The following is a 27,532-nucleotide window of genomic DNA, read 5'->3' as shown; positions in this document are numbered from 1 at the left end:
GAGGGGAAGAGAGAGAGAGAATCCCAAGCAGCTCTGCACTGTCAGCACAGATGTAGGGCTCAAACTCAAGAACTGTGAAATCATGACCTGAGCCAAAATCAAGAGTCAGAGGCTCAACCGACTGAGCCATCTAGGGGCCCCTTTTCCTTCACTTTTAAAAAGTATAGAATTCTGGTATGGCATGTGGGTTTTTCTTCTTCCAGCACTTAAAAGATTTCACTCCATGTTTTTTCATCCCTTGTGTTTTCTAATGAAAAGTTGTTGTAACTCTTAAACCTCTGGGTAATTTGCCTTCTTTTCTGTGGCTGCCTTTAGGATTTTTATCTTTGTCTTTTATGTTCAGCAGTTTGAATACGGTAGGTCTATTTTTTTTTTCTATTTTGGTATTAATATTGCTTGATATTCTCTGAGTTTCTTGGATCTGTTGTTTGGTATATCTCCAATCTAGGAAAATTCTCAGCCATTATTTTTCAAATATTTCTTCTGCCCCCTTCTCTGTCTTCTACTGCTGGGACTCCAGTGATACATAGACCCATTTATTACTGCCCATCAGACTTTGAATGGTGTGTTCTGTTTATTTTTATTTTTTTCTCTTTTTTCTTTTTGCGTTTCAACTTGGGTAATCTCTATTGATCTGTCTTTAAGTTCAATGTTTCTTTCCTTGGCTGTGTTTCGTATGCTGATGAATTTGATAAAGGCAATCTTCATCTACTGTGTTTTGATGTCTAGATTTGCATTCAATTCTGTCTTATAGTTTACATATCTCTGCTGAAGATATATATCAAGTCTTAAATGTCTACCTTTTCCATTATAATCTTTAACATATTTATCTGTTATTTTAATTCCATATTATGATAGATTCAACATCTGGGTTATGTCTGGGCTTGGTTATGATGATTATTTTGTCTCTTCAGACTTTGTTTTTTCCTTTACAACAACATTCTTAAAAGGTAATTCACATATTATACCATTCGCCTATTTAACACCTACAGTTCAAGAGCTTTTAGAATACTCATGGGATAGTGCAATCATCACCACAATCAATTTTAGGTTAGGGATGTCTGGGTGGCTCAATTGGTTAAGAGGTCGACTCTTGATTTCAGCTCATGGGACGATCTCCACACTGACAGAAAGGAGCCTGGTTGGGATTCTTTCTCTCCTCTCTTTCTGCTCCTCCCCTGCTCTTCCTTCTCTCTCTCAAAATAAATACATAAATTTAAAAACACAAAACTTACTTTTAGAATATTGTAGTCATCCTGAAAAGACAACCTGCACATCTTAGACATCACCCTGCAAACCCCCAACCCTCCTAGGCCCCAGGAGGCTACTAATCTACTTTCTACCTCTATGTATTTGCCTATTCTGGACATTTCATAATAAATAGAATTATGCAATATGTGTTCCATTGTGACTAGCTTCTATTAATATTGATTTCAAGATTTGTCCTTATGGTAGCATGGATGCCAATAACATTCATTGTGTGGATAGACCACATTTTATTTATCCATTCATTGATTAATAGACATTTGGGTTTGTTCCAATTTGGGGATAATACAGGTTTAATACTGCTATGAACATTTGTGTACAAATTTTTGTGTATATACATGTTTCTATTTTTCTTGAAGTTGAATTGCTCGTGGTAACTCTATGTTTAAACATCGGAAGAACTGTCAAACTGGCTATATTGTTTTATATTACCACCTGCAGTGGATCGAAGTTCTAATTTCTCTGTGTCCTCAAACATTTATTAGTTAGTGGTAGTTGTGTGGATTTACATTTTCCTGATGGTCAGCACTGTTGAGCATCTTTTTATGTGCCTTTTTGCTCTTTGTATATCTTGTTTGGAGAAATGTCTGTTCAGGTACTTTGTCCATTTTTAAATTGGGTTGTCTTTTTATCATTGAATTGTAAAAGTTCCTTATATATTCTAGGTGTAAATCTCTTATACGGATTATTATTATATCTCCATATGGATATGTGTATTATTAATATCCTATTCTACAGGTTGTCTTTTCACTTTCTTGATAGTGTTCTTTGATGAACAATAGTTTTTAACTTTGAGGATGTCCAGTTTATTTTTTGTCTCTTAATTGCTTTTGCTTTTGTTGTAATATCTAAAATGATATTGCCTAATCCATGGTTATGAATATTTATGCTCACTTTTTTTCTAAGAACTTTATAGTTCAGCTCTTCAGTTTAGGCCTTTGATCCATAGTGAATTAAATTTTTGTGTATTTTGTGAGAAGGGGAGGAAGGGGGTGGGCCATGTCTCAAATGTCAAGAACTCTTGCTGTTTGTATCAAATTTTTAGTAGATTTTTGACTAAATGTTTCTACATTGGTTTATGTAATTGTCCTTTAGGACAATTTCCTCAGACTGTAAATGGTTGAGTGTTTTAAATAGCTTTTACCAGTTATGCTTGTGTTATTGGGGAATGGATCCATGGAGCTCCTCAAGCTGCCACTTTGGAAGTGGAACTCAGGCTCCATTTTCTTCTTGCTTTTCACATGTTCTGTAATATTTTTGTTAAATGCTTGGCATGTTGTATAGGATACTAGTTAGTGAGATAAATATAAATATATGTGTGCATTTTGCTTATATACTTGGAGGTGAGCACAACTTTCCTTCTGCTGATCCTTCAGTGTGAAGGTGTGTGTTAATCTAGTCAGGAGCTTGACTGAGCTGGAAGTTTGTTGTTGCCCAGTTACCCTCAGTAATTACTTTGCTGGTTACCCTCTCTGTACCATAGACTTCATGGTCTTGAGTGCAGGGGTTCTCAGCTGAGGATGATTTTGCTTTCTGGGGGACATTTGGGACTGCCTGGGACTATTGCTACTAGCCTCTGGTGAGTAGAGACCAGAGATAATGCTGAACATCTTGCACGTCACAGGACGGCACCCACAACAAAAAATGATCCAGCACATAATGTCAGTAGTGCCAAAGTTAGGAAACACTACTCTAGAGCTACCTGAAATTCCACATAGTTTGCTAGAGGGTTTTCCTATTATATCTGCTGTCCTCTTGACCAGCTTTGCACGGTCCCTCAGAGAGCATATTTCTCTTGGAATTCCTAGGTATATTCCACTGTTATTTCTACTTGGACACGTGTTAGCTTGTGGGTGGCTGGCAGGAGAGGAGAGCGTTCTCTGATGTTCTGACTATGTCTTAGCCAGGCTCTGTGAACCTGAGGCTTGGGGTGTGGCCTTCACAAGTGTTCACATTTTCATTCTGCTGTATGCTAGGCCTGACACCACATATTCTATTTCCTCACTTAGGGAGAGAGATTTCTTTAATAGACTTTATTTTTCAGATCAGTTTTAGGTTAATAGAAAAAATAAATGGAACATAAAGAGTTCCTACATATCCCCTGCCTCCACACACGCAGAGCCTGCCCTATTATCAGTATCCTGTGCCACAGTTTATATTTGTTATAATCAATGAACTTGCATTGACCCATCATGGTCACACGAAGCCCATGGTTTACATTTTGTGTTGTACAGTCTGCGGGTTTGGACAAATGCATAAAGGCATGTATCCAGCATTATACTGTCATGTAGAATATCCTCACTGTTCTATCAATCCTACACACTCTACTTACTCCTGCTTCTCTCTTGGGGTAAAGTTTCTTCTTTGCTTCCTTCTTTCCTTCCTTTCTTTTTGCCTCCTTTTTTTTCTTGCTTAAAACACACACACACACACACACACACACACACACACACAACACACACAAAAAAAAACCCTTTTGTTTTTCTCAGCTACAAAGGGTTTTCTCTAATGCCCTAAGGTGACAATTTTGTTGCTCTTCTCCATTCGGATATAGGCTTTTGTTCCACAGGAGAGTTGTCAGTAGAGTTTGGCAGTGGCTACTTTTCTGATGCCTCAGGCAATACTGAGGTAGGAGAGGATGGAGATTCTCCCCAGTCTTTGGAAATACCTGGAAGAGTTTGTTGATGGAAACAAATTGATAGGAATCCCCCTGTGTATGGGTAGATCTTTATGCTAGGCACACTTGGCCTGTAGCAATTCATAAGGAATTTGTAGCTAACTTACATGCCAGTCAGCATGATCCACTATATATGCATGGGTCCTTTTTCTTCCTGGAGGCACGTGTCTTTCCCAAGAGATACAGATTGGTTAGTTGTTTACCTGAGATCTCAATTCTCTCATGGGTTCAAGAAAAGCTATTCATTTAAAGTTTGTCTAACCTTTTGTTTGTAGAAAAGGTGGCAGAATGTTCCTTCCAGTTTCTACATTTCCAAGATGAAAATGGAACCTACTCCTTTTTTTTTTTTTTTTTTTTTTTTTTTTTACATTGCTATAATTCTTTGACAACTGCTATTGAACTGCAGTCTGCAAAGAGCATCTAACTCCTGGCTTTAGTTTTATGTTCTGGGGTAACACTTTAGGGTCCCACCCTTATGACCTCATTTTATCCTAACAAGTACTATATCCAAAGAAAGTCACAATGGGGTTAAGGATTCAACATATGAATTTTGGGGGGCACACAAACTAGCATAATAAGAAACCCTGCCATGGAGAGATGCCTCAGTTTCCTTATTGATAAAATAGGGGAAATCATAGCACTTATTACAGTGGGTTATTGTGAAGTTTAAATGCGTTAATAAGCACTTAGAACGGTGCTTAGAACAGAGCCAGCGCTACGTAAGTGCTGGGTGCTATTAATTTGTCATTGTGGTCATTTTTGTTATTTAGCTGTTGTGTTATTTGAGTATCCTGATATGTCCTGATTTTCAAGTGCTTACCCCATACTTCCTATGGAATTAAATCTACAGAACTTAAAGGACTTGGCTGAGCAAAACATGAAGAGAAGTCTGTGCAGCCCTCCATGCAGAAACCACCAGCACCTTTAACAGTGCTGCAGACAGCGGCCTCTCCCTGGACAGCTTCTGACTGTATTTTCACACCAATGCAACACCAGCTATTTCTCCTCTTTGAGACTTGGTAGCCCAAAGGTCATATGGATGTGTCTCCCCACCCTGCACTCTCTTACTCCTGGATTGGATTGTCTTTCCTTTGGGGCACAGAACTGGCTTGCAGACGCTGAACCCATTTGAGCCTCTTGCTTTGGGAAAGTCATCTGAAGTGGGAATGAAAAGACCATCTTCATTTTTACTGAGAAAGAAGACCAGTGGCCAAGGTGTGGAAGGACAAGGCAACACACCCCAGAGCCAAGACAAACATGTCTTTCTCTATATGAAGATTCAAATCATGGCACACAAGATTCATGGAAAGCACTTTCACAACTGAGGGACAGGAGAAGGGAAACTTTTTATTCACAGGTTTCTGGCATGTGGAGTGTAGCATGTACCCTCAAGAGAGAATTGCAAGGAAACAAAGGGATGAGTAAATTCAAGGTAGCAATTCTTTAAGATGTATATTTGTATAATAGATGCATTCTGATAAGTTATATCTGTTTGATATCTAGTTTTACAAATCAAAAATATTTCCCCTTTAGTCCACTGTTTTGTTTTTGAAATTGTTTATTATGTTTTTATTGCAGTTGAAGGCAGGTTTTTAACAAATAAGTTCTCAGTTTTTTACCTCTTTCAGGAGCTGATGCACTTAAGTTCACTAATAGAGTTCCTTATGGAGCTCTATGAAGCTAGACAGTGAACTCCCTTTCAAAGTAGAGGATGTCATTGTAATATAATCCCCTTTGTGTGAGTTACTTGTGTAAGTAGCTCTCAATTTAATGGAATACTAACTGCCCAAATTATTGAGGTGAGTGAGGCAATGGATCTTGCTGCAGTTGCGTTCAGTGTAGGCTGTTCATCAGGGCCTTGGTACTTTGGTGGAACCATCTTAGTAAAGGCTGATCAGCATCAAATACTATTGTGAAAACAGCAAATCTTGTATTTGTATTATAGAATATTTGTATTATATAAAAATTCCCACAACTGACCATAGTGGACCAGAGAATGCAAATTTTACCTGTGGCCAGCAGATGGCAGTGTTCAACCCAATTCAGTTCACCTCCATAAGATTGCTGGCTTATTTATTTGGTTAGTTAAGTTTCTCCCCCGAGCACCTACCTCAAGTTGGTAGGGGTGTAGCAGTAAACAAAAACAGAACCACTAATAATGTCCAGTGAGTTTATTTGTTGTTACATACTATGTGTAAGATGACAAGGCCTGTGAATAATCTCTTAAAACTACAGGATGTGGTCCTGTTGTCATCTTGGTGGATGGGAGAGTAGTCAGGAGGAACACACACAAGAACCAAGAACCATGATAAAAACAGAACTTAAAAAGGTCAGTAGAGTCACAGAGACAGATGGCAATGTTTCACTGGCAGTAACAATCTGTTTCAATAATGATCATAGGGAAGCAATTGATGTTTCAGGTCTGTTGTCTTATGTTTAGGGCTGTGGTCCCACAGTCCCTTACTGTAACCCTTAGGGCCAGATGTGTTTAGAAGTCATAATTTTGGGGAAAAGTAATATGTTATATATTACCTAATACCCTCATTGTAAGCTGGGGAGCCCTATAATCAAACACATTCATACTTCTGCAATAAAATACATGAGAAATTCACACTATAATTTATATATAAACTTATGCCCAGTAGGTCTGTTTTACCAACAGCTTTTGGTTTTCAGAGGTTTTCGAATGGCAGATAAATATTGTGGATCTATATTATTCCATGACAAAAAAGAATTCAACCCCAAGTCTCTAGAAAACCATTCCAGTTTTTTTTTTGGAAAATGGATTCTCAGTCTATAGAAGTTTGTGAGAGTTTGATTTATATACAGGCATACTTTGTTTTATTGGAGTATACTTTATTGTGCTTTAACGACATGGTGGTTTTTTACAAATTGGTGCTTTGTGGCAACCCTACATCGAATAAGTCTGTTGGTGCCATTTTTCCAATAATATTTGCTCACTGCATGTCTCTGTGTCAGATTTTGGTAATTCTCACAGTCTTTAAAACTTTTTCATTATTATTATACTTGAATTGTATATCAATGATAAAACTTTGCAATATCATGATATCATGATAAAACTTTGATGGATGAGGAGTTGCTTCTTATGGATGAACTAAGAAAGTGTTTGTTTTGTTTTGTTTTGTTTTGTTGTTTTTTCCAGATGAATCTACTCCTGGTGAAGATACTGTGAAGATGGTTGAAATGACAACAAAGGACTTACAATATCACATAAAATTAGTTGATAAAGCAACAGCCGCAGTTTGAGAAGCTGGACTCCAGTTTTGAAAGAAGTTCTACTCTGGATGAAATACTATCAAATAGCATCGCCTGCTACAGAGAAATCACTTGTGACAGGAAGAATCAATCCCAGTGGCAAACTTTATTGTTGTCTTATTTTAAGAAATTGCCTTCAGCAAACCACCCTGATCAGTCAGCAGCCATCAACATGGGGACAAGACCCTCCAACACACTTAAAAGATAACCACGATGTGAAATCTCAGGTAATGATCAGCATATCTTAGCATATTTTTTTAATGTTTTATTTATTTTTGAGAGAGTGTGAGCAGGGGAGGGGGAAAGAGCAAGAGAGAGGCAAAGGATCTGAAGCGGGGCTGGAACTCGCCAACTGTGAGTTCATGACCTGAGCTGAAGTCAAATGCTCAACCAACTGAGCCACCTAAGCACCCTGCAATGAAGTATCTTTTAATTAAGGTATGTACATTGTATTTTTAGACATGATGCTCTTGCGCATTTACAAGACCACAGTATAGTGTAACATACCTTTATACGAACTGGGAAACCAAAAAGTTCATTTGGCTTGCTTTATTGTGTTATTTGTTCATTTCATTGCCATGGTCTAGAACCAAACTCACAATATCTCTGAAGTAGGCCCATATTTCTTTACAAATTTGTTTACCATGTTTAGGTCCTGGGTATTGTCATTCTTGAATATTTTTAAGCTAAAGGGAACCAGAATTAATTTTGTTTTCAAAATGCTTAGTTTAATTAGATATTTTGAGATAATTAAGAGTATTACAGTATCAGGATTAGAAATTATGACCTTAGAAAAAAGAATGTTTGCTCATTATCATGACTTGAGATTTCTGCTAAGTTTCAGTGTATTTACCAATTGAAAAAAAAACACAGTTAACTTAAAAAAAAAAAAGACATTGGATCAAAATAGTGGATCAAAGCCTTCCATTATTTAGTTGTCCAGTCTTTGGTTGTCAAGTTTTATTTAACTTGTAAAAAACAAGAAGGAAACTTACCACCCTAACTTGGAGTGCTAATGATCTTCCTTTACTCTAGATTTTAGAAGGTTGATTTTTAAACTTTTTTTTTAATTAAAAAAATTAAAAAGGTTTTTGTCAATTTCTTTAAGTGACAAAGACTCCAAAAGGAAAGTTATTTCCACAAAGTCAGGAGGCTCTCCAAATGAAATTGTGATAGTAGAATGATCAGGATGAGAGGAAAAAGGCAGGGATGACCAAAGAGTTCAGGGAGCTTTTTGAATGGAACAATAAAACCAGACCAGCTTTCTTGGCTGGGGCAGTTACATCATGTTTTCTAATATCTGATTTCACAAAGTGTCTATGTTTGTTTCCTTGTTTATTCTTTATGTTGTTCTCAAAAGTACTTGAAGCAGCTTACATAAACATATATAAAATGACATGTTGAACAAGTGTGTGTGGGAGAGAAAGTCGGGGGCACACAGGAAGGAAACTAAGGAAGGCACCTTGGGAAGGGTGTGGGAAGCTGGGACATCACCTTTGTACATTTGTCTCTGAGCTTTCCAGGTACCCGGGTGGAGACAGAAGTACTCTTGGTGTCATAAGAATATAAGCTCATTGAGGTTAGAGAGCACATTTTATTCACTACCATCATTCTGGGACACAGCAATCTGCCTTAAAACAGGCATTTGATAAATATTTATCAAAAGGATACAATTTATAGTGTCTCTAAGATTAAAAATAACAGCAGTGGTCTATGGAAACACAACTTCTTTCAGTATTCAGAAATTTCCTCCTGGTCTTCATAAGAAGGCACTGTAGATACAGAGGCTAACATTCTTGATAACATTTTGAAGAATAATGGGGCATATTTTATGGGGGGGCTTTCATTTATTTGTTTATTCATTATTAATTTGTTCATTGAGGAAACATGTCTTGACCCAAGTTTTCCCAAGACGCAGGGATTCAAAAAGTGTCTATAGAAGAGAAGAGTGTAATTAAATACGGGAAAGTGTTATAGGTTGTACAATACAGTCTTCTTGGAGAGCACTGCTAGTACTCAACACCCACAAGAACATGTAACACAGAGTAGGAACTTGCTATGTATTTGTGGAGTGGATTAAGGAAGAGTTCATCAGACAGGTGGAAGAGAAGAGAGTTCTGATCAGAAGGGAACAGGATAGGCAAGGATTTGGGAAAATGCTGCAGGTGGCCTAGGGGAGAGAATGATGTATATGGGTGTGGGGAGGGCTAGGGGCACTTGCTGAGAGGTTAGTCTGTTGAAATAAACCCGAGTCCTATCTGGAATGCTAGCAGAGGGAGTTTTATCTTGTATTATAATTTTTTAAAAAAAAATTCATCAAAAAATGGTCTTCAGGTAAAGGCAGGATAGAAGAGAAACCTAATGTGGGTATTCCACCAACTCATTTGACACGTCCTCTTTCCTAATATCCCCAATTATCCTCTGAAGCATTGTTCCTGTTTTTCCATATGGGAAGCCAAAGCTCAGAGATTTGAGTGATTTGCCCAAGCACAAATCATCTTCTATGAAAGACAATTCCCACTCTTCTTAATTCAATGAAATCCTCATTCTGAAAACTGCCAGTGGGGGAGAGCTGGTACCTGCAGCTCCTGCTCTTGTGTCCAGGTTTGTTGTGTTCTGGAGGACCGGTCCTAAGTCTGCACTCAGCCATCTAGCCTCCTCATTTAGCCTTGGGGGCACAGAGAACAATTGAGCATCATAACAAAGGGGTAACCTCTAGGGTCCAAACGTAGAAACCTAACCCGTTAATTATTGAGAATTGCCTTTGGCAGTGAGACTCCAAGCAAATCTCTCTTGGCTTACCTCTGGCCATCTTTCATGTGACCTAGACCATCTTTGACTCCTACCACCAAAAAGACTTTTAGATGCTAAGATTCCTGCTCAAGAGAGTGGACACCCATAGAGAAAGTGGTTGTTTCATAGTCTGTCTACTGAAGGTTGTCCTGTATTCAAGGTTGTTGAGTGGATTAATGTGCTTAGGTTTCTATCTGCTACCTGGTAGATGCTCATGGATATCAGCTGTTATTTTTGACCTCAGTTCACATTTTTGAAAATCCAGCTTTCCCACAGGATCAAACCTGAGATACCATGCTTAGTTTTGTGGCCTTGCAGATTCAGTGTGATAATCATATCAACATAAAAATAGATTCAATATCCACCTAAAGGATAGGCAATGGAGTGGTTTTATTACAGGGTATTACAAGTTGGGGTTGGTGCCTGAGTATGTCTGTTTCTCCTCATCTCTTGGCCTTTCGCCAGAAAAGAGTGTGAAGGGAAAAAGAGGCCCTCTGCCCAAATCCGTGGAGATGATAAGAACCCAGCAGCTTTTTAGGCATCTTCCTGGTGCATGGAAAATTGTTCAGGTGCTGAAAGAACCTGAGGAAGCTGCACGGGGTGCCTGGGTGGCTCAGTCGGTTAAGCATCAGGCTCTTGATTTGGGCTCAGGTCACGATCTTGTGGTTTGTGAGTTCAAGCCCCATGTTGGGCTCTGCACTGACAGCACAGAGCCTGCTTGGGATTCTCTGCCCCTCCGCGGCTCATGCTCTCTCTCAAAATAAATAAACTTAAAAAAAGTATTTGGAAATATTTTAAGAATCATGCAAAATTAGGGGAGTGGCAAATGACAAGCAAATGGTCCAGTTTTCTAAAGAAAGGAAACATGTTTTGACCCCTGGAGAGTAAGTTTCATTGCATTTATCAGTAAGAGTCTAATGGCGATTCTCAAAAAGAGGAAACACACACCCCACTAAAATCCATCCCTCCAGGTTTCACAAAGAACAGGCCATGCCAGATCAGGGCGCTTTCTTCTGGGATGGATTACCAGTTGGATGGCTCAGAAGGTCATGGACTTGTATCTCAGCCAAGTGTCCTAATACAAATTGATTTTTATTTTATTTTAGTGCCTGTTGCATGTCAAGCACTGTGATAAGCACTGGGGATAATGGGGCTAAAGCAGTTTAGTTTCATGACGTGAGAAGTACTCTGTGATATCAAATAGATGCACACAAATGAATGGTGGAAATAATTAGATTGCTTACTCATAATTGATTTAATAAACACACATTTTTATAATGATGCTTATGCATTTTTGGATAAACCAGAAATGGTGAGAAAATGTCATTAGTTGATGGACCTAATCCAGAAAGATGATTTTTGTGTGTGACAAAGACCAAAATTGACATGAATTATAACAATGACAAAGTTCCACACTCCTTCCTGCTTACTTAAAAAAATCTAGTTGTTTGTATGTGTGTATGTTTGTTAATGTGTGTGTGTTAAAGATTTAGTATTGATGCATGGATGTTTACCATAAACCTTTGGGATATAAATAAAATAAATAAAATCTTCATGAAGAAATTCCTCCTCCTCTCCAAAGAGCAGTGTTGGTGTCTACGACCACAACTACACAACCACAACTACACAACCACACTGACGCTGGGAGAGGGGTGGGCTGGGAAGGAGGAGAATGTGTCCAGGTTGGCCCAAAGCTCATTATTAAACCTCTGTGTACTTCATTCTAGTGAATCATTTATTTTTTCCCACTAGGGCATGAATTCCTCAAGGTCAGGGCCTATGTACTGTAACCTTAATGTCTGGCAAAATGCCTGGGCCCTCACAAGTTCTCAATAAGCACTTCTTCAAGATGTATTTTCTCCCCCCACCCCCCCCAAAACCCTTAATTTGATCTGATATTGCATTAATTACCAAATAGCATCTGTATTAGTCTCTTATTGTTGCTGCAACAAATGAATAAAAAATTGGTGGCTTAAAAGAATACAAATTTACTATCCCTACAATTCCAGAGGTCAGAAACCTCCCAAATCAAGGTGTTGGTAAAGCTATGTTTCTTCCTTAGTGGGGGAAGGGCCCAGGGGGAATCTGTTCTTTCCTCTTCCAGGCACTAGAAGCCAGCCACATTACTTGGCTTGTGACCCCTTCAAACCAGCAACTCTTTGACTCTTTTTCTTGCCACATTCCTTTCTCTGCCTACTCTGTTAGAAGAGATTCTCTACTTTAAAGGGTTCATGTGATTAGATTGGGCCTACCTGTGTAATCCAGGATATTGCTACATAACCTATTCACAGATTATGTGATTACAGTTAGGATTAGGGTGTGGACATCTTTGGGAGACTATTATTCTGCTTATCACAGCCTCCAAATCAGAAAGGTGGTGGTATTCAGGTGCTAGGCTCTATGCAGAAGATTATACTATGCCTCACTTCAATCAAATCCTTGAAGATTGTAGCAAAGAACCAGAATAACAGGGAAATTTGGAGTTGTGCCAACCTAAGGGATGTTTAAAAGAATAGGATGTTTAACTTAGAAGAAAAAGACCTCAATTTAGGGGTCCAGTAGCAGTTCTGGTTTGAGGAGGCTTGAGATGACTGCTTCTTCATCAGAAAAATACCAGGAAATTCTGTCACATGACAGAAGACTGCACACCTGTGCTATGCAATCTCAGAGGACCAAATAGGATTAATACTGGAAACTTTAGGAAAGCAGCTTTTGGCAGAACTTAAGGTTGGGCTGTGTGGACATTCCTGATGTCTTTCAAGACAGCAGGCTAGAGATGGCATGGCTCCATGCCGTGGGGGTTCTTACAAAAGAGATTTGAGCATTAGATAAGGAATCAGCTGAGCTGTTCTGTTGAATTCCATTTAGCCCTCGCAGCCACTGATTCTGTGACCTAGAATTCCATTCATGAGCTTCGGGTACCTCTGACTACATATAGCCAGAACTGGCAAAGGCCCTGCCTCCCTACTGAAGAGTCATCTTTTGCCCTCCGTGAATCTGTATTTAAGGATCTGTCCCATACCAAGCAGAAGTGGTGAAGGAAGCTGGTAGAGCTGATGCCTCTTCAGAAGGTGCACTAACTCACATTATTGTTGAGAATATATATTTAGAAGGAAAAACAAAAAACAGTAGCCATAGAGACAGTACAAAGTTTAAAATGCTACACAAGTACTTAAAAATACTCTCTTGTATACTCAGACATGAAAAGAAAACAACAATAGAGATAAGGCATGGAGAAAGTATAGATTCATGAGGTGGTTTGTATCCGAATCCAGGATGTTTTGACGAAGTTGAACATTTAAAACGAAGGAAACAAAAATAAAGAGTAGACCAGATTCTTTCATCTTAATCCAGACAACAATATACTTTGGGACTCGTTTTTCTTCGGTTCACTTTAGGGATGGTTATTTGGAGTAACTTGTACAAGATATTGGAGCTGCTGTAGAAAGTGCTGTTTTTATGTCAATAGTGTGGGTAGCATGAAGGTACTTTTTTTGTACTTTAAATAGCCTGTGTTACTTTTTTCTTGATCTTTTAAGTATACATCTGAATGTCTAGGTTATACACTTGAGCTGTACTCCATGATACGTTAGACCACTTGACCCGCAGATTATTTTGTATCCCTAAAGTATCCAAAAGGAATTAAGAAATTAATTACAACTTTAATTATATCCAAGAAAACTCTTTGTGGTTCCTTATAGCTGTTCTTTATCTGTCTTCAAAGAGAGTCTTAAGTGTCTTTGGCTTTGCTGTTGTAATGGTCATTCTAGACTGAGGAGCTTGTTCAGACACTTAAGACTTTGGGCCAATACTGCCAATGACTTCATACCACTTCATCTTCTTTCCACTTCTATGGATTACCCAACAGCAAAAATGGTCATTCTAGCCAGCCCCTGATATTCCTCTCTACAGTCAGGGGAAGGTCAGCTATTTTTTGATCCCCACGGGAGAGAGACAGCTCCTCAATCAGTATCCTAAAATAGCTGGCCATTCTCAGCTGCTGGGCTGGAGTCCCTCCAGGGGAGAGCAAAGGGAATACAAATCCACCCACTGGGTGCAAGTGAGAAGTCACCAAAACATGAGCTAGGAGAGGCTTCTAAAGAAGATCCTGCCTACTCGAAAAATCTTTCTTATTTTTCTTATTTTTTTTTAATTGAGAAGCTACGTGTCTGCCATTTTTTTTTAATTTCTAAGTTTATTTAAAGGGAAACCAGTGGCTTGAAGATGAGACTAAATATTGCCATCTTCTTTGGGGCTCTCTTTGGTGCTTTGGGAGTTTTACTCTTTTTGGTGGCTTTTGGATCGGATTACTGGCTTCTTGCAACTGAAGTGGGGAAGTGTTCAGGTGAACAGAATGTGCGTTTCTTCTTCCAAATACTGATGTACTTGGTAGGGATGAGGGTAGCCTTATGTATCCTCTTGAAATCAGAGAATAGTGGTGGAGTGCCTATTTCTTCACAGAAGAGATAGGTAGCAAGCTACTGGCCATCATTATTTGGGATAAAATCCATTGTTGTAATATTTTCCTGGATGTGATAATTTAGGTTATGTGCTTTGTGTTGATGGCAAATTACTTTCTTTGTGTTCTGTACAGATAGAGAATGTCACTTTCCACCATGAAGGATTCTTCTGGAGATGTTGGTTTAATGGGATTGCGGAAGAGAACGATTCCAGTATCTGGAAGTTCTGGTACAGTAAGTGCAATTTAGCTTTATTTCCCCTCGTCATTAAAATAAGAATGAGCAGCTTCTTATTTAGTATAGATCACTTACAAGATAGGATTGGATTCTTAACTGGAGAATCCTGATAGAATGTCTTCAAAAGATTCATGAAGTGATTCTTTTTCAGTAAGTAGAAATGGCTATATGAATAATTATTTTATTTTCTAACCTAAAATAGGGGTCTGAATATTTATGGCAAAACTGAATTATCTTCTGTTTCCTTACTCATATTTAAAATACACTCACCCTAACAACAACAAAAAACTAGGTATTAACTATAGTATTTTTCTTGTCTGTTATTGCTGTGTCTGTTATTGCTGTGTTGCAAATAAATTAGTTTTATTTTTGGCTATCAACCCTTTAAATGTCAAATTTAAAAATTAAGATATAGAGATCAGATATTTTATATTGGTGGCTTTAAAGTTAAAAAATATCTTTTTTTGTTTTTTGTTTTTTATAATGAAACTTACCAGCAGCGGTGGATGAAAGCACACTGTTTGGGCTTTAACCAAGGTAGTGGGAATTATCAAGAAATGCCTGGCTTCTGATGTCTGTGTTCTCTCATAGAAACTTGAGAGTTCCTTTTTGATGTAGAATAGCTTCTTAAAAATACAGTACATTCTTTTCACTGTATTTCCTATATTATATTAATCTCTGAAAGTAAATTCATTGAAAATAACTAGCTTTTATCTTGTTGCATTCAACAATAAAAGAACTATTTATTACCCTCAAGGTTATTGTAGGTTGAAATTATTAGTCTCCTTATCCAATACTCCTGTGATATATCAAAATATGGCATTTACACACTAGTCAAGATTATATGATAAAATAATATATAATAAAGAGATGAGATCTTGCAAGACGTAAGCAAGCTGACAGCAAGTTGGCATATGTGAAAGGAACAAAGTAATGATGAAATGGAATTTTGCAAGAAATAGTTGGTAGGCTATCTTGTAGTCCTTTTGGAGAGGAGAATGAGCATGGAATCTGCCAATGAAAAGCATTCAGACTCTGGCAGAGTAAGTCAGACTGTGCAAGAGGAAGATTTTGCCAAGGACTTAGAGAAAGAAAGAATATTTCACTCCTCCTTAAAGGGTACACAGTGAAAGCTTCAAGTTTTCCAACAACATAAAAGTTTTTTTCTTGTGTTTTCTCCAAATACTAAAAATGCATTTAAATTATTAGCTTGTATGACCTATCATTTCCAGCTTTTCCCTAAAAATAGAATATAGGATACATTTTCTATTAATCAGAGCTGACAATGGGTAAATCTAAGTTTATTAGAGTTTTAAAACAATTACTTTTTGAATACTATGTGCTAGGCATCATGTTGGGAACTGGAGAATATGGCTGTGAAATAAATGAAGTGTAGTGCCTTTAATCTTAAGGTGATATTAGGGGCATTCCCAGCATTGAACTATGTCATGAACTAGATGTTTTGGATGAATCTACTTTCCAGGTCCCCTGAGCTGCTTGATGTGAGTTCCGCCCCCCGCCCCCCACTCATCAGTTCTCTGAATCTGTTGCTCCCACCCACTGTTTATTTAGCTTGTGTGTCCCAGGTCCTGTATGTCTCTTGTTAGGAAGTCTTCACTCAGCATCTCAATAACAACTACCATCATTTGCTCTCCTTCCTAGCCAATCAGCCACCGTCCAAGAACTGCATGCACGCTTACCTGTCACCATATCCCTTCACGAGAGGGGAACACAATTCAACCTCCTATGACTCTGCTGTTAGTAAGTACCTTTGTCTAGAGAATGCCTCCAAGAAAGACTTGCTTTTCTGAAAAAAAAAACTAATTTAACATATATCATTTCAACATTTTCTCTGGAATCAATCTGTTATATATAAATAATAAAATACCATTTTTAATACAATATTTATAACTCTAATAGAATATAGCTCAGAGTTAAAAGTAAAGCCATTGTAACTTACTTGCTGCTTATAAAGATTTTTTTTTAAGTGTGTCTTCTGGTGTGGAAATAATGATGTTTATTAGGAATAACTGCTTCTAGTAGGTTTAACAGACCTAAAGCTAGTCTTATAATGGGAAATATTATAATCCACACCCTGCTTTAAAAACATTGTTTTTGTAATTGTTACACATAAGAATATGATTATGCTACTGGTTTCCTGCAAAATGACTGGACTTCCTTATATGTGATATCTCAAAGAAGAATAGTCAGATGTCATTAACTGAGAGTCGTGATTACCGAGTTCCTTGGTATTTACATCCTCTTTGTCCTATGGAAGGTACACAAACTTAGTTGGTATGGAAAATATATCATATATACTTAAATGTAGTTTTATACAAAGCACAAAAGCTCAATATGTCAACTTGATTCTCGGCTGGTTTCATGAAGTTTTTAACAAAGGGTGTTTCTTGTAATCTTAAAACTAAGAATTGGTTCGTTATTTACCAATGTCATAAATAAAGACAAAAATATTTGTTTTTTTTTCAAAGACAGTAAGCAGCATATTTACTTTTCTGAATAAACTTATATTAGTAGTCCCCAGAGAATCAATAGGAGATACATAGGTAGGGGTGGGGGTTGGGAAGAGAGAATGATGGATGGATGGATTGATGGAGAGATTTTAAAGAATGGGCTTATGTGATTGTGGAGGCTGGCAAGTCTAAAATCTATAGGGCAAGATTTCAGGCTGGATAAGAGTTGCTGTTGTAGTCTTGAATCTGAAGCCTAGAAACTCTGGTAGAAGTTTTTCTTTAGGTAACCTCAGTCTTTATTCTTAAGGCCTTCAACTGATTAGATGAGGCCCACCCCCATTATGGGTAGTTTAACCATATTAATGCATAAAATTAACCATTGCAAATTATATGCCTTATAATTTTAAGTTTGTCAAAGGATGTAGCATTTGCTCATATCACACAATTAACATGACACTTTATGGAGTGGAAGTGGGGTCTGAATAGCAAACGAGATAAGCTGTCATACAGCCATGCTTATCCATCATAGTCACTTGTGCTTAAAAGGGCTCTGGCTTTTGGCCTTGAGAACGAGCGGTGTGAATGTTCCTTCCCATTAATAACTGCAAAAGGCGCTTCCATTTGTCAAAGCATTTTGCATTGTGTAACATGGACCTTTTCACTGATAAGAGACGAGATGACATAGGAAAGTGTATAAACTATTCTGTCTCACAAAAAGTTGCAAAAAAGGTATCCCTTCCCTGACATTCTTACTTTTGTAAAATTGACCAAGAAGTAGCAGAGTAGAACAGGGTTGACTTTCCACAACATTAGGTGTTTGCATAGCTGTTAGTGTTCTGTTGATAACTCATGTATATGTTCAGGTCCTGTGATGATCAGATAGGTATCATGGGCGCTATATATGTTTAAATGAATCTACATATTTGAAGAGTCTGTAGCTCAAGGAATTAGCGGAGAACTTGAAACACAAGGTGACATGATCTAAACATAATAATTATGATGGAGGTGGAGTGTACGTGCATGCCCCAAAAATTATACTGCAATTACAGTTAGAATCATTATGTAGCACTGCATATAATTACTGTGTCATTTTTGGATCTAATGACAAAACCATATTCCAATTTTTTTTTTTGTTTTAAATGATCACACTCCCCTTGGCTCACATATTGTAACTCCCTATTCACTTTAAGCAGCTTTATCAAACATTTTAGCAAACATGACCAAGACGGGAGGAAGGATGTCCTACAAAGAAACAGCTTATACACATTTCATTTACATTCATAACATACAATGGTATCTGACATTTTATTTGGGTGATTTTTTTTTATGGTTCCCTTATCTAAGAGAAGGGCCATCGATATCGTGAGAAGGGTTTTATCTGACTGAAAAGTGAGTGTTTCCTAGTTAGTGAGGCTATCTAGTCTTCACCAGACCCCATATGTACTCTTGGGTTTCATATAGCCTCATAATTATCAGGCATTATACATTTGCCAATTTATCTTGGGTAAATTCAGTCTTGTTTGTAAAAATTGGATGCATTCCAGCCTGGCAAATATAATTGGTAAAATAGCTTTGTATTTTCCTTAGTTTTTGCAGTTACAGTTAGCCAGTGTCGAAATCAGTGAAAATAATAATAAGTGTTTGATTGTTCTGGAAAGACTATTTTACAATCATTGAATGCTACTGATGAAATTGTTCTATTTCATAATATGGAGACTGAAACTCAGAGGAACCTTGTGACTCGGTTTTCACACAGCTGATCCTTGGCAGAACTAATGCAAAGGTCCAAGTCTCTGCATTTTATTTATTGATAATCTTATTATAAACTACAGTGAATGAAAAGGCAAGTCTTAGTATTTGCTGTTAAATCTTTCTAAGCATGAGTTTTTTAGTTGGATCTCAACAAAAGAGCAGCTTTAAATTTATGTTGCCTTTCTCTCCTTTTCTATCTGATCCTGACCTGTGTATACAGTCAGGTCTAATTCAGTGTTTCCTTTATTTATTTATTTTTTGTCTCAAGTACACATTCTAAAATTCAATTATGTTCAACTTTAGTTATTTGAATGGTTGCCCAAGCCTAGAGAAGTTTTGAGGTAGGATTGTATACTGTGACTTCCTTTATTTTTTTTTTAATATTTTTTTAATGTTTATTTATTTTTGAAGGAGACAGAGACAGAGTGTGAGCAGGGAAGGGGCAGAAGAGAGGGAGACACAGAATCTGAAGTAGGCTCCAGGCTCTGAGCTGTCAGCACAGAGCCCGATGTGGGGCTCAAACCCATGAGCTGTGAGATCATGACCTGACTTGAAGTCAGATGCTTAACTGACTAAGCCACCCAGATGCCCCACTTTGACATCCTTTAAACAATTCTATTGCCTTTTGATATCTGTCAGAATTTAGATTTTCTGGTTTGCTTCATGATTAAACTCAATAACAATTCATTTATTTGGTATCATTTGGTGATGATGTATAGAACATAGATTAATTTTCAAGATAATTCAGCCCTTGAGTGAATTAATAATTTTCTTGCTATCCCCATAGCCTGTGGCCACACCTATATCAAAGTCCTCATTGCATGTAACTGCAATTGTTCACCTTAGTTTCTTTATTATTTGTTGGAGCTCCCTAGAGACACAGGATGTAACATACTCATATTTATACCCCCAGAACCTAGTATAGTGAATGGTACTTAGTAAGTGCTTAAATATTTCTATGGAATGACTAAGTGCACAAATTCCTTGGCCTTCTTATTCAGCAGAATATATTGAACATGATGTGTCCCTTCCTTCATGAGTTGGAACAAATGCATACATGATGGCCTTCTTTGAGTTCTTCAGAATCAGTGTTTGTCCTTCTGCGTTAGGGCCTTTGTACCTGCCGTCCCTCCTCCCCAAATGCTGTTCCTCTTTTCCCAACCCCTCCTCCCTTCACTTTTCTAACAAAGCAGGCCCATTCTCTGAGCTAATACATACTTCAGTTTTCTTTGTTTCTTTTTTTAAAATTTTTTAAAATGTTTATTTTTTGAGAAAGAGAGCATGAGCAGGGGAGGAGCAGAGAGAGAGGGAGACACAGAAACCAAAGCAGGTTCCAGGCTCTGAGCTGTCAACACAGAGCCCAACATGGGGCTCAAACTCATGGACCACAAGATCATGACCTGAGCCAAAGTCGGATGCTTAACCAACTGAGCCACCCTGGGGGCCCCATACATCAGTTTTCTAAGGAAGCCTTCCATAGAGGTAGTTTTTGATATCAGATATAATCTTTAAGAAACAAATCATAGAAAAGGAGGTGGTAAAATATCAATTATATTTAGGAGGAGAAAAAATAAGCAAAGGCAGCCCACAAAGGAGAAAGAGAAAGAAGCCTTGAGAAGGAAGCTGATGAGCAGGCTGTCAACACTGTTCCAGGGGCCTGTGGGCAGACAGGAAGAGTCTTGGGAAGGAGGTGGTGTCCCTCAGTGACAAATGCAGAAGCAGAAAGGAACTGGATAATACTGATAATGCAGGGGTTCCCATGGCCACTCATAGCTGTGCCTACTGAAGGCTCAGCTACAGAGGCCCTCAAAGGCTCTTTACAGGCATCTCTTTCTAAATGTAAACCCACAATGCCCTGCTGGTTTGGCCTGAGACCTGAGGCCTTCTGCTCTGTATCCCATTCCTGCTCACTGCTTGTTCCCTCAGATGGGACCTGAGGGCCCTGCCCTCTTTCCTGGCAATGCTCTTTCTCCTCCAGGAACCGTTCCATTTTCCTGCACATTTTGTCACCCAACAGTCCTCCTGAGGGCCTAGCCCTATCCCAGGCTTCTTCCTCCTTCACTTGTCCCAGGAGAAGAGGTGAGAAAGCAGTGATGCTCATAAAGGGGCAGAGCCACAGAATGATGGGGGCACGAAACCTCATACAGGGTGGCTAGGGGATGGGCAATGAACACGTTGAGACCTTTGTGAGGAGCCAGCACTTGGACTTGGAGTAGCTCCCAAGAGTACACATTTACAGAGAATACTAAGTCCTTATAAAAACAGTCACACACACACACACACACACACACACACACACACACACACACCATCTTGCTTTGCTATGCAAGGCAAAATAAAATATAAATACCATCATATCTGACAATTTTATTTCTTTAATATTTTAGATTTGAGTCTAAAGTTAATGCAAACACATAACTACGAAGGCACATCAACACACCTGAGGCACCTAATTTCATTGGGATGACCTCCTGCTTCCAGATCAATTATGCTTCCATAGCTGGGTCCTATTTACGAATTTTCCCATGTTCAATACGGTGAATCTGGATGTTGTCTTAAATTTACCAAATTTCCTTCTGTTCTGCTTTAGTTATATAGCAAAAAAACATACATTGTAAAATATAATGGAAATCAGTTCCTTTTTTGTTTTGTTTTGTTTCGTTTTGTTTTGTTTTTTGGTCAAAAATGTCAAGTACCTAGATATTTAGAAATACCTTGACATTCACTCAATGTCCTACTATTCATTCAGACATTTGGGATTACACAGCCACAGACACAGCATGATATTACGGGGTGACTGCAATTCCTGATTTCTGGCTGACCTTTCACCTGTGACCCAGTGAAGGCTCCCCTGCATTCAGATCACAGGGCACTCATAGGGCAGCTCGCCCCATCTTCCAAAGCTGCAGCTCATGAGGATACAGTTGGCTTTCAGGTCCAGGTCCCAATATCAAAGCTGTAATTAAAAAATCACGTTTTCAGAGGGTGTTTTGTGTTCTCTACAACTGATTCATGGACATCTAAGGATTGATTGACAGCTTATGTGACATCTCTGCACTAATGCGGGGAGATTGCCTTCTGAAAACAAGACTGTGTGGTTATTTACCATAGTGTGGCTTGACTTCCCTTCATGGAGGACAGGCTCTAGCCTCTACAGAGGCTTCTGGTGATAGCTATTGAAATGTCAACCACACTCAGAAGTAGAAATATTCTCCAATCGTAGAGAATCTCTTGGTGCCTTGGCAGTATTGACATTTGTGGCCAGGTAATTCTTTGCTGTGGAGGCTGCTCTGTGCATTGTGAGATGTTGAGCAGTACCCCTGGCCTCTACCCCTGGAGCACCCTTCAGTTGTGCCAGTCAAAAATATCTCTTAACATAGGCAAATGTCCTGAGGTGGGTGGGCACAAAATCACCTCTCATGAGAACTACTGAAACATTCTAGACATTCATTCCTAACACTTCTGAGGACCCAAGCTCTTCTTTAGAATTATACTGTAAATATCTGTGCCCAGCTCCAAGTCTGGACTCAAAAAGCACATTAATAATGGTTAGTTTCCTGTTTCCATGCAGAATATACAGCCAAAAAAGGAGCAAGGATCTGGTCTGGGTCTCTCTCATCTTTAAATATTACCATTTCTACTCAAGTTGTGGATCTTGTCATAGAAAAAATATTTACTAGATCCAGTGGAAAAAAATATCGAATGACTGCTGTAGGCTGGGCACTGTTCTTCAGGCTTTAGTGTCAGCCCTAAACTTACACTTATGGAACTTTTATTATGGGGGGAGGCAGATGACAAACAAAATAAATCAGCTAAGTACTTGGGGAGAAATAAAAGGGGGTATAGTGTGTGTGGAAGCAACCTCAATATTAAATAAGGTGACAGGCCTCATAGCGAAGGTGATGTGTGTTTTGAGTTGGCCAGCCCTGGTTGAATGGGGCTCTGTCATCCAGCTAAGCTGTCATGGTTCACAGTCCTTCTTTTGAGGCTAGGTGGATGCTGTGCACAGAGTACTTAGCAGTGGAGCCGGCTTGTGGTAAGGGTTCTATGGGAGTTAGAAGCTGGGCTTTCAGTCAGTGTATCTGTGTTCACTACCTGAAGCCACCACTTCCTGCCTCTGGCTTCTTTATCTCAACAAAACTCCCTGCACTTGTTTGTGAAAGGGAAATTAGTATAATATCAACTCACACAGTTGTTAAAATGAGAATAGGTAAAAATACAAATGCTTAGCAGAGTAGTTGCTATGTAGTTGGTACTCAATAAATGTCAGCTATTTCTAGGGCAATATGCCAATTTAGAGCACTGATGATAAGTCCTCATGAGGGCACATTAATTCCTCATGGCTTCTCCCTAGTGAAATGCTCCGGCTCTCTGCACTGTGTGTGTGTGTTTGTGGGTAGTGTGTGTGTGTGTGTGTGTGTGTGTGTGTGTGTATACACATGTGCGTGTGTGTGTGTGTGCGCAGTGACATCAAGCATTTGGTAGAGCTCTGGCAAAGAATAAGGGCTTCAAAAGTGGCTTTCCTCATCCTAGTACAAGGTACTTAATATTACCATCTGTAATGGCCAAGCTTTGTCACTTTTTATCTAGTAATTTTGATTAAAATTCATTCAACAAATATTTATTGAGCACATACTATGTGCCAGGCATTGGGTTCTGGGGAACAGCAGTGCACAAAAACAGATGCAAATCTCTGTCCTTGTGGGGCTGACAGTCTTGAGAGGGGAGACACGCAAGACAAGATAAAATAAGTCAATTTTATAGTATGTTGGAAGATGAAAAGTGCTCTGGAAAAGCATGACACCTGAAAAGAGGCTGGAGACTAGAAGCTGGCAGAAGTGAGGGTGATAAAAACTCTGTAATGTGCTAAGAAGAAAGCTTGGCTCTGAGAAAATGGTATTTAGTGGAGACTTGTAGAAAGTGAGGGAGTGAGCTGTGTGATATCCAGAAGAAGAGTGTTCCAGATAGAACATGAGATGCAAAGGCCCAGAGGCTGGAACATGGCTGATGTGTGCAAAGAGCACAAAAGAAGCCAGTATGGCAGGAAGAGATTGAGTGAGTGGAGAGTAGAGGAGATGATCAGAGAGATGGTGGGTTCAGGGAGAGGTTGGGCCAGTGTAAAGACCTTGGCTCATGTTCTGAATGAGAGAAGAAGGGGGCTAATGGATGATTTCGACCTGATTTGTGTCGTGAAAGAATATCTCCGATTATTGCATTGTTAACAGACTAGTCAAATGTGGAATCAGGGGACTAGTTAGTCAGGAGGTTTTCTATATTTCAGATGGCTAATAAAAAGATATTAAAAGGTGAAAATTTGTTTGAAACTGCCATGGTCCCTTAAAATTGTTTCGAACCAGTAAGAATATCTATCAGTATCAGTAGCAAAACACAACAAAAAAACTCTTATGTCCAGGCTGCTATATACCTTAAAATATCAGTCCTGGATTCCAGATTTTCCCTTTTTTTTAATTAAAAAAAAGTATTTTATTGTAGAAACTCTCAAACATAGTAATTATTAACATATTTTCTAATTGAGTGATCATTACTGTGAATTTTGAGAGTTCTTTATATATTCTAGATATGTCATTTATTGAATACATAGTTTCCAAACATTTCCTCCCACTCTGTAGCTTTTTTCATCATCTTGAAAAGACCTTGAAAACAAGGTCTTTCACAGAGTAAAAGTTGTGAATTTTTATGAAATTCAGTTTATGGAGTTTTTCTTTTATGGATCGTGTTTTTAGTATCATCTCTGAGAACTGTTTACCAAACCCCAGGTTCTGAAGTTTGTCTCTTTTCTTCCAAAAGTTTTATAGTTTTATGTTTTATATTTAAATCTATGATCCAGTTTGAGGTACTTTTTGTATAAAGTGTATGATTTATAATTTTTCAAACATGTGTCCCACTTCCCTAGCACCCCCATTGAATTGATTTTGCACACATTAAAAAGTAGTAGGTCATACTTGTGTTGGACTATTTTTGGATTATGTATTCTGTTGCATTGACGTATGTGTCTGTCCCTCTGCCAGAGCCACACCATCCCGATTACTTCAGCTGTATCTTGAAGTTGGGGTGAATGATTCCTCCTATTTAGTTCTTTCTTCAAAATTATTTTAGCTATTCTAGATCCTTTTCCTTTAAATTAAAATTTAGGATAGTTGTATCTATATCTATAGTAAGCCTTTCTTGGATGATAGAATTGCCTGTATCAATTTGGGAAGAATTAATTTTGTTATGTTGAGCCTTCCAAACTGTGAATGCAGTATATCTTTCCATTTATTTAGATCTTTAATTTCTTTCACCAGCATTTTGTAGTTTTCAGCTTATGCTGTTAGATTTCATCTAAGTATTTAAATTTTTTTAGAAATTATAACTGCTATATACTTTTAATTGTGGTTTCCATATATTTATTGATAATAGGAATATAATTGATTTTTAATGTGTATATTGTATAGTGAGACCTTGCTGAATTTACTTAGTAGTTTTAAGAGGTTTTGTATTTGTTTTTTTGTAGGTTACTTTGGATTTTCTACGTAAACATTCATGTCATTGGCACATAGACCAGTTTTATTTCTTCCTTGCTTATTTATATACCTTTTATTTCCTTTTCTTACTTTGTTGCATGGTCTATAACTTCCAGTACCATGGTGAATAGCAGCAGTGAAAGAAGACACTTTTGCCTCATTTCTAGTCTTCAGGAGAAAGCATTCAGTATTTTTTCCTCAAGTATGATGTTCGCTATAGGCCTTTTTTTTTTTACATACATTCTTTATTAACTTGAAATTCCCCTCTATTCCTTATTTACTGAGAGTATTATAATAAGTGAATGATGAATTTTGTTAATTTTTTTTGCATCAGTTGATATGATCACAATTTTTATTCTTCTTTAGCATACTAATATCACATATTACATTTATTGATTTTCAAATATTGAACCAGCCTCTTACCATTGGAATAAACTCCATATGGTCATGATAAATAATTCATTTACTATATTGCTGAATTCTATTTGTTAATATTTTGTAAGGATTTTTTCATTTGTATTTATGAAGGATATTGGTCTATAGTTTTCCTTTTTTTTTAACTCCTTTTTCTGGGTTTAGTATCTGTGTAAAAATGATTTCATAAAGTAAATTGGGAAGTATCTTCTTCTGTATACAAGAAGAGATTGTGGAGAATTGGTGTTAGTTCTCTTTAAATGCTTATGTTTGATAGAATTCACCAGTGAGATAATCTTGGCCAGAAGATTTAACTTTCAGGAAATTTAAAATTATAAATTCATTTTACTCAATAGTTACAGGGCTATTCAAATTATGTAGTTAACATTGTGTGATTTGTGATGGTTTGTGTTTTTCTAGGAATTGGTTCATTTCATCTAAGTTGTAAAAAATATATATAGAGAGAGAGTTGTTCAAAATATTCCTTTATTATTTTTTATGTATGCTGTATCTGTGGTGATATCTCATGTTTCATTCCTGATATTGGTAACTTGTGTCTTATTTTTTTCTTTGTCAGTATTGTTAAAATAGTGTTAATTTTGTTAAACTTTTCAAAGATCCTGCTTTTGTTTGTTTGTTTCTTTGTTTTCCTATTGATTTTCTGTTTTGAATTTCATTGATTTCTGCTCTTTATTATTTCGTTCTTTCTGATTGCTGTAGGTTTGTCTTGCTCTTCATTTTGAAATGAAAAATTAGGTTATTGGTCTTTTATCCTCTTTTCTAATATAAGCATTTACGGGTATAGATTTCACTCTCAGCACTGCTTTGGCTGCTTCCTACACTTTTGATATGTTTTATTTTTCTTTTCATTCAACTCTGTGTTGTCTCATTTCTCTTGATACTTTATTGTTTGACTCATAGATTATTTAGAAGTGTGTTGTTTAGTTTCCAAAAGTTTGGAGATTTCCTTTCAATCTTTCTGTTATTAATATTTAGTCTAATTCCCTTGTGATTAAAGACCATACTCTGTATAATTTAAATTCTTTTAAAGTTAATGAGATTTGTTTTGTGGCCCAGGGTATGGTCTATTTTTCTCTGTATCCCATGGCACTTGAAAGAATGTACTGCTGTTGAATGGAATGTGTTGTGAATGTCAGTTAGAGCTTATTGGTTGATGGCATTGTTGAATTCTTCTATATTCTGACTGATTTTCTGTCTAGGTTTTCTAGTAATTGGTGAGAAGGGATATAGAAGTCCCCAGCTATAATTGTGGATTTATCTACTTCTCTTTTCATATGTAGCAGTTTTTGCTTTGCATATGCTGCTCCTTTTTTGTCAGATGCATACACATTTGGTGTTGCTATGTCTTTTTGGTAGAGTCACCCTTTTATCATTATTTAATGTTGCCAATAATTTTCCTTATTCTAAAATCTATTTTATCTGATATGGATAAAATATCTCCACTCCTTAATTCTTTGAATTAGTATTTACATGGTATGTAATTGCTCATTTTTTTTTACTTTCAATATTTCTATATTAAATATTATATTTGAAGTGAGTTTATACACAGCATATAGTTGGAAGATTTTTTTAATCGAGTCTGCTAAGCTATCTCTTTTCAACTTAAATATAATTTTTTAGGGAAATTTTAGGTTCACAGCA

At 37.6% G+C, this 27,532-nt stretch overlaps 1 protein-coding gene across 2 annotated transcripts in view; it reads left to right on the top strand.

Annotated features, from left to right (window-relative positions):
* Positions 1–27,532, top strand: part of TMEM182 (transmembrane protein 182) — a 76,482-nt gene that overhangs the window by 9,683 nt on the left and 39,267 nt on the right. Inside the window, exons 3-5 of one of the 2 annotated variants that reach the window (XM_043603053.1) lie at positions 7,107–7,446; positions 14,607–14,706; positions 16,372–16,470. In XM_043603053.1, the coding sequence (XP_043458988.1) occupies positions 7,249–7,446; positions 14,607–14,706; positions 16,372–16,470 (397 nt within the window). In that variant the 5' untranslated portion in view covers positions 7,107–7,248. Of the gene's footprint in view, positions 1–7,106; positions 7,447–14,046; positions 14,369–14,606; positions 14,707–16,371; positions 16,471–27,532 lie in introns of those variants that run through there. The other variant, XM_043603054.1, reaches the window with a different exon arrangement.

This window comes from Prionailurus bengalensis, chromosome A3 (assembly GCF_016509475.1).
Source record: "Prionailurus bengalensis isolate Pbe53 chromosome A3, Fcat_Pben_1.1_paternal_pri, whole genome shotgun sequence".
Classification (NCBI taxonomy): Eukaryota; Metazoa; Chordata; class Mammalia; order Carnivora; family Felidae; genus Prionailurus; species Prionailurus bengalensis.
The sequence above is the reverse complement of the archived record's forward strand: the minus strand, read 5'-3'. Positions and strand labels throughout refer to the sequence as shown.